The 13,188-nt window shown below is 36.9% G+C and overlaps 1 protein-coding gene across 1 annotated transcript; it reads right to left on the reverse strand.

Moving 5' to 3' along the window:
* Positions 1 to 55: 55 nt before the first annotated feature.
* LOC139936026 (sequestosome-1-like) lies at positions 56 to 12,302 on the reverse strand. The gene is made up of 8 exons (XM_071930729.1): positions 12,078 to 12,302; positions 10,822 to 11,015; positions 9,413 to 9,508; positions 8,689 to 8,930; positions 7,638 to 7,932; positions 4,614 to 4,888; positions 3,656 to 3,848; positions 56 to 2,274 (listed from the first exon to the last, which is right to left on the reverse strand). Exons 2-8 carry the CDS (start codon positions 10,991 to 10,993, stop codon positions 2,135 to 2,137), a joined length of 1,413 nt encoding a protein of 470 aa, XP_071786830.1. The 5' UTR covers positions 10,994 to 11,015; positions 12,078 to 12,302; the 3' UTR covers positions 56 to 2,134.
* Between the last annotated feature and the right edge of the window lie 886 nt (positions 12,303 to 13,188).

Raw genomic sequence — 13,188 nt, forward strand, 5'->3', positions numbered from 1 at the left:
GTTCCACATCATTTTAGATTATTGCCAAATCAAAAAGATTCCAGATTGTGACCAGTTTATACAAGTTATGCTCCATTTTATTCACCTTGACACTCTCTGCACCAAAACAAAACAGTGATACAAAAATAAACAATAACATATGCAAATAATTATTAGCATAAAACAAATCTAAACAAATTTAAAAAAAATCCTTGACAATTCTCCACATTGACAATACAAGTTATGGACAGTAAATATGCAAAGTATTTGCTAACTCATTTTGTGACAACCTGCAAAATGCTCACCCGATCACCTCTGCTATTGCTTTTCATCGTTATCTTTTCTCTCATAAACTTGTTGTTTTAGATCGTATTACATCAAAGACTGATCTCTATTTTACTTAATTTAGACAAGCATTCCAGTTCTAATAGCTAGTAATAGAATATAATATAGCAACCACCTGCAACTGTAGGACACAACAATTCCACTTTCAAATACTAGAAATGCCTATCAACCACCTATCCTACTGTGAACCTACTTAAACCATACATTTGTATTTAGTTAACTCTGTAGGTACAATCTGCAAGGTTACAGCTGCTAACCATGTTTCCTATAGCTTCCTGATGTTGTATGTCTTGTTTACAATTACTTTGTGATATATCACAGATTAAAGCTTCAACATGCTTGGGTCGTTTGTTTTTCACAGAGCAAAACGGTTGGGCCAAGCATGTTTATCTAAAAAATAGGGAAAAAGTGGTGATTAAACATATAATTAAGCATCTCATATAGCCTAACATTGCTTTACCACCACCAGAATAACCATGGATTAAACTCTACAGACATTGAGCTGACTGCTTATAACCTACAGCCTTAAAGGAGTACATTTTGGTAACACCAAATAAATCAAATGTAAATGTTAAAGTCCATACTTTATAACATGTATAAATCAGTTACTAACAAACATCACTCAAGTTAAGATAGCTGATACACACAACTTCTAACCTAAAGCTGATTAGGCCAAGTAAAACAAAAAAAAACAGTTGATTGTCCGGGTTTTAGCAAAAAGAGGAGGGTGTGGGTCTTTTCTTTCTTTTTCTTTCAAAGGTGGACGCCAAACATTATAATTCAAACTGGCCACCACTTCTTCAGTTTAAAAGTCACCACTTACTTTAAAGGTAGTTAAAAGTTCTTAAAAGATAAGCAAGTTTAATGAGAAATACAAAGAAAATTTGTCTCTTTAAAAAGAAAATGTAAAATAAAAAATAATTAAAATAAGGATAAGGCCTCAAAAAAGGATGAGGGAGGGGTATTTGTTTTTATTTGGCCTTATATTCAAAAGGATAGTTGTTAATTAAGACTACATAAAAGTATCATTTAACTAGCAGAAAAGCTACAAGATTCACAATAACAATTAATTCAGACAGAGCAGCAGAGAGGCAACACACACCCAGACCAGCCAAAGGTATACATTGAGCATGACAGCAAATCCTCTCTGCATTATTCGTTCCATAATGACATACAAGTATTATCCATTCATTCAAAGAAATTGTTCTGCAAGCATGCCAGACCAGGGTATATTTTATAAATATTTTAACTTAATGGCTCTAAATATCAATAAATACAATGGTTACCAAAGTAAAGTTGCAAATGCCTTTTGTTATCCTAATTTTATCCATCAACTGGTTATTTACTTTGAATGTATGTTGGTTAGCATGAAGGTACAAAATCAGATTCTCGAAAGATTTTAATTACACGTTTAAAGGAACGTTACAGAATTGTTTTTTGCAAACAAAACAGTTATTTCTAATAAAATATGACATTTGCGACATAAATATTTGAAGGGATGTTAACTATCATCATCACTAGACCTGTAAGTTTATGTAAATCTGTGACCTTGGGAAAGTTTTTTTCTTACCAATTCTGTAAAGTTCCTTTAACTGTAATTATTTAATTCTTTTGAACAACTTACTTTTTTGTTTGTAAAATTAAACTCTTTTTAATTTTAAGAAAGGATAACATAAAAAAACTGTTAGGATTATTATTTGAAAACTTCATAAAACACCACCATGACTTTAAAATGATTATAAGTAAATGCTCTTAAAAATGCTTTTCCTCAACTAATTTTCCTGGTTTATTTTGGCCCATCACGGGGAGGCTACTTCTTGCCAAACTTAATGGCGTCCAGGGCTCGATTGATGTCTCCATTCTTGGTCTCAAGGAGATGAGTCAGCCAACCACCCTCATTATCATAACCCATAGCTTGCATGTAGCTCAGTGCATTAGCAATGCGTTCATCTAGACAAAAGAAAGGCAAATATATTTAGCATATTAGTTTATATTTCATTAACAGTATTTTCAACTTTTACTGGTTATAGATGATTGAAATTATTGTTCATTATTCAATAAAAGAAACAGGAAACAAATACAATTGAGGTTTTGGCTTTTCAGAAGCAAAATATCTGATTGTGTGGACCAAAAATTTGTCCTTCATTGTCCATCAAAACAGATGGTGCTGGTTTAGATCTTCTAGAACTAACCCCAGAGTAAGATTCATTCAGCACCCTATACTTCAATTCCTAAAAGACCATGTATCTAACCAACACTATTGACAATTATTCTGAAAATCTAGTTTCACTGGCAAGGACTTTTGCATCCTCTAATGGCAACGTTTTTTTTGCAAATTATTATCATTCTAATATGACAAAGCCCATTGGAATAGACCCAATGCAATGGTAAACCTTGTTCAGACATTTAACTTTCTAATTTCCCCCAAAAAGAGGAAATGGTCGATCACACTTAGCCCTGGCGGCCTTACACTTTCGTATTGTACTACAGTGACGTCCTGGACATCAGGGTATATTTCTGGGGCGGAAAATTTTCACAGCTTCATAACTCAAATCTTACCTGCAAAAAAGCACCAATTTCAACAAATTCACATTCCATGGCAGCATATGTTTTTCTGCGGTGGGTTTTGATCGTCATATATTCTTCACAAATCCGTTATTTTCATGAAATAATGCAGCTCCCAACGTTAAGGAATTCCCGTTTTTGTTCGTACTCTCACAGTCTGCCGTGTGTACGGAAGACGCACGACGCGCACATTTTGAATTGTGTTGCGTGTTAACGCTGTAAAGTCAAGATACGGTGACCAAGAATTCATGCGTCTAAGCTTGCATCATGCGTCTTGCACGCGAATGTATACGCGTACGCACGACAACAGACAACACTTTGAGAAAACGATCGAAACGGGAATTTTTTTCAATGGAAGCTGCATTATTTCACTAAAATGAGGACCAAAACCCACCGCAGAAGAATATATGCCGCCATGGAATGTGAATATGTTGAAATTAGTGGCTTGTTGCAGGTAAGATTTAAGTTATGAAGCTGTGAAATTTTTCCGCCCCAGAAACGGGCCTCAATAGTTAGGACTCTGTTCCTGTGTACAGAGAAAGATTCCTATTTGGGGCTAGATCACACTTAACTTTTGAACAGCGTTTTTCAGTTTTCTATGGCACTGTTATGTTTTAAAAAGAAAAAATCAGCCGATCAGGTGAAAAGTTACATGCCTGCTTGTGCTCTTGGGTAGATTAAACCTTTTTCACAAATCGTTGATTCATAATTGTTTTTGTAAAATCCTGCACTTTTATCATCGAACATGTGTAAGATTGATGTTTACCTGGGTGGGTGCTGATGTGCAGATCTTTCAGTTTGTCAGCTTCACCATCTACAGTCAGGTCAGTTTGAGGGAAGGTTGGAGCAGATGGTGATGGTTTAGATTGACTGGAACTGCCTCCAGTAGAGTCAGATTCATCTAGCATAGTCCATCCAGATTCCTCACGACGACGCTGCCCATCATTTCCCTCTGTATCCTAAAGTTGGAAAAAACAAAAACGATATTTATATCAATATATATATATGGTTTGTGGTAACACCATGTGTGTATCTACTTGCCAGGTAGAGATTGTTCTTTAGAGGCTGTCTTGCTATTATATTCTACTACCCCGGAGTAGAATTTTTTGGATTGTTCGAGAGACTTCTAAGTTCTGAAAAGAACTGTCCTGCTTATTGACTACTACCTAGGCAAAAGGTTGAAAATTGGCCGGGACTACTACTTTAGCTTAAAGGATCGTTATTAACTGCGGAGTCAGTTCTTAAATTGGTCTCAATGTTACAACTAGCTTGCTCTAGTCATCGTCAGGAGATATTTACATCCCTAATATCAGCAAATGGTTTTGCATATTTAAGATTCACAGCATCTCATACATGAGAATTGAACTTTAATCCTAGTTTTGTTTCTGTAATTATTTACATCATTAGCTCATAGAGATATTTGATTATGATTAAAATGGTTTATATATTTAACACTTTAATCAAGATGTTTTAGATGTTTTAGCGCACTTAATGAATGTTTGTAATTTTTCCTAAAACTTCTGGTAGCAATGTCATTTCTTCTTTTGGAGATACTTTTCTTATTTCTCAAATCTTTCTTGCTTTTTCTGTACACTGCTTGACATCCATGCACATTAAATGTGCAACACCATTATTTGCTCAAATCAAACACATTAAGTTGATCAGAATCCAATTTAAAAGAGTTTAAAACATCAAACCATTTCCTTTAACAAAAAGCTACTTACCATAGCTTCCTGAGCCTTAGCCCCTTTCATCTCCTCGCTTGTTCCAGGTGACGCTTCAGAAACAGTCTCATCCTTTGCAGCTTCACCCCCCTGTTCTTTCTCTTCATCGCTTGAACAATGATACTTCCACTTTCCTTTGCCCTTTTTGCACTTCTTGCTGCCATGACCATGGCCATGTGGGTATCCGCCGCCATAGAAGCGACGCCCATGCCCACGTCCACCACCACACTTGCGACGTTCACCATTGTGCGCCACATCTATGTCAACATCAATGCCTAAAAATATGGTAAAATAAATTAAGAGTTAGTAAAATGCGGTTTAATTTGAATAGCCTGCACGGCTCGAACAATAGCAGTTGACTGAGACAAACGTTTTGGATGTTGGGGAAGATTAATTTGCAGTTTAATAGCACTCCGCACTAACGACATCACTTTTTCTCAAAATACCCGGCTGTCAGACAAACATTTCACTACTTTAGCATCACGCCGTCGCCATCATCAATGCGCCACATAGCATAAAACATGAAATAGTGAAATTTTGTATGTTTTTCTGAGATCCAGGTACCAAGCTTCTATTTTTAGCATATAAGTGCAGAGTGCTTTTGAGTTGAACTGTCCTTGCTTTCTAAGCCAACAATAACAAAAGCATGTGGGTCATTCAGTTAAGTTGTGGACCACAGCTCCACACAAGGTACAGTCGACTCCCGTTATTACGAGCTGGCATGTTACAAGGTTCCGGTTACTACAAAGTTTTTTGCCGGTCCCGAACTGCCCCATGCGTGTTTCAATGCATTAAAATACTGATTATACGAGCACGGTAGTAGCGAGAACACGGTTATAACGAGGTACTTTGGGTGACCCATTACAAGCAAAACATTGTTAAAAACCCTTTTATAACGAGAACAATACAAAAACCAACAAAGGAAATACCTGTACAGGCTGTAAAGTATTTGTGGCTTTTACGATACACAAAAGAGATGTTTTGTTAAATGGACGCTACCGCTAATCCGAAATCGGGAGTAGGCCTGGGCGAATAATTCGAATATCCGGTTAATGGCGAATAGGTTTTCCTATCCGTAACCGCGAATGCCTTTTTTTTCTTAACCGGATATCCGCATAGGGCGCGAATACCTATTTACAAACCGGATAATTCTGTAATTACAACCGAGAAACCGGATATTCTTCAATATCCGAATATCCATGGACGTCGGTCGACAACTGACATGAATTGTTTTGTCGGAATCCGGATGAAACTTCTATTAAAACAGCATAAAAAAGCATATATTAAGTATTAAACTATGCTCACCTCCTTGAAGAGTTAAAACGATGACATTTCTGACGTAATTTGTTCAAAGATTACAAAAGTTTTCCTTCACGTAGAGTCAATCACGATCAAAAGAAAAAGCAAGTCGCCATCTTAAAATAAGATCCGGTCATTTTTATGAATGAACCGAGTGACACTGGTCTAAAACTAATATCAATCTGCCCATAACATCCTATAGACCTTATCGCAAATACCAATGCGCAAGCGCAGACTGTTGAATGAGGTGCATTGTGGGATATATATGAATCAAATTTTGCTACCAGCTAGATCACAATGCATCTAATTCCAAGCTTTACGCGCGCGCCCCAGTATTTGCGAAAAGGTCTATTCACAAACGAACAGCGCCCTCTAGCGGCAAAAATTTTTTTTTTTTAAATTATTTCTTTTTAAATAGCGCCCTCTAGCGGCAAAACAAAATCTGAATATCCGGTTAATTTCGGATAGTTGGCCAGCGGTATTCGAATAACAAAATTTCACTATTCGCCCAGCACTAGTCACGATTGAGTCGGCAATTGTTAATTCCAAACTCCGGACAATGGAGGGATTATGAGGTTTCCATGGTTCAACAAACAATCCAGAAATCTTTAGAAAAGATACTGTTCCACTGAGTTTATAAGCGCACAAGCATTTTCAGAAGAAAGAAACCACCTTCAATATTGCGTGATCAATATTATTGAATGCAAAGCAATATTTTACCTGGTATCCCACACTGGCAAAGAACCATCTAACATGGCACAGGTGTTTACCAATGAAAATGAAGATTCTGTTTTTTTTGTTAACTGCTAGCTGCGACTAGGTGTATTGCACGTGCACACACGTGCATGAGGAATATAAAACTGAACAGCAAGATCTTCCCTGGTATCTCGCGTTAGCAATGAACCATCTATTATTACACTAGTGGTTACCAATGAAAATTCAGCTTTTATTTTATTGACTGCTACGGGCAAAGTTTTTCACAGGGTGTGCAATACGATTGTAGCAGCAAGATTTTCCCTGGTATCTCGCAGTAGCAATGAACCATCCAGCATTAAACAGGTGGTTACCAATGAAAACCAAGACTCTATTTATTGCATTGGCAATAAACTGCCGGCGACCAAAGTTTTGCAAGGGAAACTTCCCAAAACATGAACGCAAGTTAAAATCTCACACATTTTTTCAATCTTGTAAAATGTTAATTGACTTTAAAATTGAATTTAAAACTAAAGTAAATTAGTTAAAACAGTTTTATTAGCCCAATTTTGTGCTTGTTTGTGCAGTACATCGCACATACTACTCTATGCACACAGTAGTCAATTGCAGCTCTGCTATGCATCTGTGTACACACGTGGGGCCGTTATGTCATGTACACAAGTACACGTGTTGTGTGCATGCACAGTGATGTTGTATGTATCTATATTTAGCGCGCTGCGTTTAAGACGAGATTCGGATAATACAAGGAAAATGGGCCAGTCCGGCGGACCTCGTATTAACGGGAGTCGACTGTATACAGGAAACCAAATTATGTCACACAAAAATGTTGACAATATTATCTTCATTGAGTGTGAAAACGACCTTTGTGGGCTATTCAATCGTGTGTATGAACAATATCAACATCAGTAAACCTACCTTTATAAAGGTTAACAAAAATAATTTGTAGGGTTTTAAATGGCACACATTAGGTCCCCGAAGTTCAAGAAATGACCCATAATTCAGAACACTTACCGAGGGGGTCCAGCATTTGTGCAACAGACTGCCCAATATCACGAAGAAAGTTGGCTGGGTCAGGGAATCCTGGACCATATCCTTGGCTTGCGTCAGCCTGGCTTGTTCCTTCAGGTTTTGGACCTGCACCCTCAGACTTCTGCTGTGGGTTGTCTGTGCTGCCACATTGCTGTTGCTCACGCTGGCAATACTGCTGTTGTTGTTGTTGTTGTTGCTGCAACCACCAATGGCGCCATCCTGGATGACCATGCCCGCCGCTAAAAGCTCGCCACATACCAGGATTACAACCAAAACCCTATTTTAGAGAAAATGAATATTCTCAAAAAGTTATTTAAAAAGCCAGCGTTGTAACCAAGTCATTTTTCCTCAAGTCAAATCAAATCACAGTGAAATTTTCGCAAGTCAAGTCAAGTCACATAATGTCCCAAAATAAGTCCACTCTCATTAAAGACAGTGGACACTAAAGGTAATGTCAAAGACCAGTCTTCTCACTTGGTGTATCTCAACATATACATAAAATAACACACCTGTGAAAATTTGAGCTCAATCGGTCGTCGAAGTTGCGAGATAATAATGAAAGAAAAAAACACCCTTGTCACACGATTTGTGTGCTTTTAGATGGTTGATTTCGAGACCTCAAATTCTTAACTTGAGGTCTCAAAATCAAATTCGCGGAAAAATACTTCTTTCTCAAAAACAATGTCACTTCAGAGGGAGCTGTTTCTCACAATGTTTTATACCATCAACCTCTCCCCATTACTCATTACCAAGTAAATTTTTATGCTAATAATTATTTTGAGTAATTACCAATAGTGTCCACTGCCTTTAAATTGTGACAAACTTAAGTAAAATCAAATCTTTTCGTCGACTACCATTGTTTTCCACCTTTTCCACCTTTGTTTCAATTCAAATTGGTGACTCGAGTCGGACTCAAGTCCAAGTCACTGACTTGAGTCAACAACACTGTGAAAGGCATCGAGTCCTAGTTTGGATTGAACAAATTATTAATCTTAGATAATAAAATATTTATGACAAAAGTATTATAGCTCACCCCAAGTCTTGTTCGGCCAATCTGAGGTTTGCGGAACTTGACGAACTGGTGTTCCTCATGCAGTCCCTTTGACTCGCATCTTTTGCAAAGATCGTAATCTGGGCACTCGATACACTTGAAACGTGGTCCCCGGATAGGAGAATTACAGCCATCACAGACAACACCCGGATGAAAGATATCCTCTTCACGTACATTTGGGCTGCGGCCATCATATCCATCAGAGCCTCGACTAGTCTTAGTCTCTGTATATACATAACAACAATTGTTTCATATTTATCAAATACATCTCAGTTTGACATTTTACACTGTAATTAAATATAAAGTCTGAAATTTTGCCCATATTTAAATGCCTCTGCAGTGTTAACTATTTGTACATGTAGTTGTACTCGAAGTATGGAAAGATTAAAAATCAAGACTAAAAAACTAAGCCTTAAGAAAAAATTTACTGTCAACAATCATTTAGATGATTCTATATATATTTACTGGTAGGTCTCTTGACGAGTAGTAAAATAAAAGAAATTAAATTTTTGCACAAAATGGCAATTTTAGACAATGCAAATTGGGGGAAAAAAGAAAACTAAAGATACAGTTGGCATTTCAGTTTTGTGTGGTAAAAAATACCCTAAAAAAAATATCAGCTGATTCACTGAGATATGGAAGCTTGCACACTACTGCTGCAATTAGGCCTATAATGGGCTGATAGGACAAGCAAAGAAGAACCCACCTTTGACGAAGATGCGGAACACATCTCCATCTCTCTGGCCAAGAGCTTCTACTAATTCCTCATCACTGGAGAATGTTATCAGGTCTTCATCAGTGTCTGCAGTCAAAATGAGGAAGACAATGAGAAGAAATAATAAAAACTAGAATACAGTTATGGATATTATAACAAACTCAAAGTGGCTGAATATGGTTATGTTATTCCCATTGTAATAATGGAAAGTCAGGAAGCAACAATTGATACAAAAAAAATGTTCACTACACCTTCAAGCTTTCTTTTAAAGTTGATCTGAATGATAGGTTTTTTTTTTTTTTTGCAATTCACTTTGTTACTCAGAGTGTAGATCATCAGCATTGTTCAATGCGAGAAAATAATATATTTTTTAACCTACAAGTCATACAGCAATATTTCTTACTATTTAAAATAATCCAAACTATCCAAACTATCCAAACAAATAAAGAAAACTATTTGTGTTATCCCTTTCTCTTCCATTCAGTTCACTGGATTAAATCAATACAATGACACACTAGTGAATGAATTGTTGAGCACTGTGACTCCTCAAAGTTATCTAAGAGATTCATGTTGTAAGGGGATTGGAATGTCATAAATATTCATGAGCAATGGCCACTCATCTATTTAGCACAATCACTCTCTTTTAATGATGAATCATCTTGCTGTGAGTGATGCAAGACCTTCAAAAGTTATATTACAAGACAAAATAAACAGGCCCCAACCTTTGCAGACTTTGTTTTCATATTTTGATGGAAGCTATAATCTGGACTACTCCATTCCATGAGGGGAAGTCGAGTGAAATGGAAAAGACAGATTTCACCGTGTAATCATATTATGTGCCAATGCATGAACAATACATTACAATTTTGTTTCAATCATAGATCCTTGGATGTCACTGGATTTTTTTTCTTCAGAATAGAGATGCCAAAAATTCATCCACACAGACTGACAATTTTAACAACCCCTTCTAAACGATGTGGATGAACTATGTAGACAGCAACGTTGGGCCCAATTTTCATAGAGCTGCTAAGCACAAAAGTTTTCTTAGCATGAAATTGCTCCCTTGATAAAAAACAGGATTACCAACCAATTTTCAATTTCTTGCACATAGCAACAAATTGCAATATTATTCTGAAAATCATGCAGAAATTTGGTTTACAATCCATGTTTTATCAAGGAAGAATTTTTATGCTGAGCAAATTTTTGTGCCTAGCAGCTCTATTATTGGGCCCTTGTCAACTGTGACATGTTTCGCTCATTTAAACCAAAGTTCTTTCTTTGGAACAATGGCGTGAAGCAATAAACATACAATAACTATCCATATTGGATGAGCAATTGCCAATTGTGATGCCATGTAAGTTTAAGGTAATGCCAGAATAACGAAAAGAAATTTGACTGACCTTTCCAGGCCAAAGTAAAGTTGTCCGGTGATCCTAAAGAGGGAAAGACTTGAGCTACTTTCTTTGACATGTACTCATAGTTGGCTGCAACAGTCGGGTCCACAGAAAAGCGCCGAATTTCTTTGCCAACATTCTCCCCTCGCTTTAGGTACGCCTTCACGGTAAGTGCCATGTTCACCTTGTGTGCGTTTTCTCTTCAAGCATAAAGAAAGACATGTTTAATAAAACTATTACGAGGCATGTGATCAAAAATGAAACCCAAATTAAAATCAATAAATTAAAAATGCTTTGATTATCAACACAGCAAAGATGCACTATATACTCGGTACTTTCCCGAATTCTGTGACTGAACAAAACTACAGGCATATTTAGTCGGGTGGGATTCAAACCCATACGATGCCTGTCCTTTTTTTCACATAATCACAGTTATACACGTGCGATGCGGCAGGGGAAAAAAAGTGAGTACCGAGTAGAAAGTTGCCTTTTTTGAAGAAATTATTGAACGTAACTCAACAGAAGGGAAATACAAGCATTATGAATGTATATTGAGTAGGATGGGGAATAGAATGCTTTAGGTGTACAATACACAGGAAATTTCAGTTCTGGCTGGCTAACGGTCGCAAAACTTTCACCCATCAACGCTGATTTGAAAAACGTATAGCGTTAAAAAAGCCCTAAATATGTGACCCCTATAAGGCTCACAGGGGAGCCTTATAGTTTCTAGAAGTAGGTGTAGGGGTAGTTGCGATAACGTAACCCTCCTGCCAACGGCGTAGCTCAAGTCTTTCCGCCGTCGGCAGGAGGGTTACGTTATCGCAACTAGTGTAGGGGTAAAACCAAATAATTGTTTTATCAAATATCCCCAATGTTAATCCACTAACATTTATTTGATCAACACAACTTTTGTTCTCCATACCCATATACCATGGAGGTAGGATCCTACCTCCATGCATACACAGACTGAAGAAGGCCAGAAGAACGAGGGCTGGAGTTCAGAGTGTTCAATAATTACTTTTACACGGACGGAAAGCAGTTGCTACTATTTCCAATTTCAACTTCCTGAAAAATAACATCACAAATTACATAATATTTAAACAACTAATGTTTGTCTGTTTTATGGTCTATTTCTACCTCTATGGTGTGTTGCAATGGTCTGGAAAAACAGAGGATTCATTGCAAAAAAAAATAGAACTTAAATAAGGGATCGTACTACAATTTCAATGACTATATTTTTTAGGACAATAATACCATCTTACCACTTATTTTTTTAACAAATCAGCAACAAATCTCTCAAAACTCGCTTCGTCTTTTGCAGAAAATCCTGTTGATCGCTTGTGAAGTGTCTTGATAAAACGAGAATGGTAGTGTTTGGAAAAGAAGAGCCTTTATATAAGATTTGACGGAGTAACGATAGTTCTAGAATCTGTTGTTATACGTCCTAATAACGTTGTTGTGTGTACATTTAGGCCTACATTTGTTTATTTTGCGTAGGCAATAATAAAGGCTTGTCTAAAAATAGCGATGACATCATCATGAGTTGTGCGGATTGACCGCCGACATGTTGATGATTATTCAGTTTTGAAAGTCCGCCATTAACAATTTCCAAAATTCAGAAAAACAAGCTTTTGATGGATTTTTTAGGGCTTAGAATTACCATGGAGGTCCCACACGAGCGTAAAGAGGAAGGAAGTAATCGACAAAGCAGAAATCCAATGCTTTAAAATGTATAACATTGTGTTTATGTTGTTTTGTATAATGGAGGTGGGGGGGGGGGTCGACAAAATGTATAACATTTGTTGTTTATTTGTGTTGTTTTGTAACACAATGTATTATTTTAGTGATGTTTATTTATTTGTTTATTTTCTTTCGGGTTCGGGGACTCATAAATTAAACTTTCTGACCACGAATTTATTTTGGACCAATGTTTTCTGACAAGGTGACGGTGGGGACCCTTTTTACCATGGCTTTTTAAAATAAGTCCCACAACGGCATTTCTTGTTTAGTCCGAAATCACATGTAAACTTTTTATTCACTGATCGGATGCGAACATTTCCTCGTTTTGATACCATCATTAAAATATAACTGAATTGAAATAAAAATAAAATAAACACACGTCCCTCGTTCCGGGTCGCACTAAATACCGACAACTCACGACCCTTCACGAAAACTCACGACAACAATTTTTAAGTGCACTTTAACACAACATTCGAACATAAGTCAACCATTAAATATATGCACAAGAGTCATATGTACCCAAATCACTTTCAAACTGTTGAAAAAATTGTATTTGTAACTGTAAAAAAGGTGTTTTTTACTCCGAATTTAGTAACGAACGGCAACCCGCCGTGTTGCCGTTCAACGCACTTG

This window comes from Asterias amurensis, chromosome 4 (genome assembly GCF_032118995.1).
Source record: "Asterias amurensis chromosome 4, ASM3211899v1".
NCBI lineage: Eukaryota > Metazoa > Echinodermata > Asteroidea > Forcipulatida > Asteriidae > Asterias > Asterias amurensis.

What these genes read in the sequence shown, in the direction of transcription:
- LOC139936026 (XM_071930729.1), bottom strand. Translation starts at nt 10,993, where the DNA reads ATGGCACTTACCGTGAAGGCGTACCTAAAGCGAGGGGAGAATGTTGGC. An exon ending in ACAAATGCTGGACCCCCTCG is followed by an intron (nt 4,889 to 7,637) that starts GTAAGTGTTCTG and finishes CCATATTTTTAG; the next exon opens with GCATTGATGTTGACATAGAT. An exon ending in CTAAGGCTCAGGAAGCTATG is followed by an intron (nt 3,849 to 4,613) that starts GTAAGTAGCTTT and finishes TTCCAACTTTAG; the next exon opens with GATACAGAGGGAAATGATGG.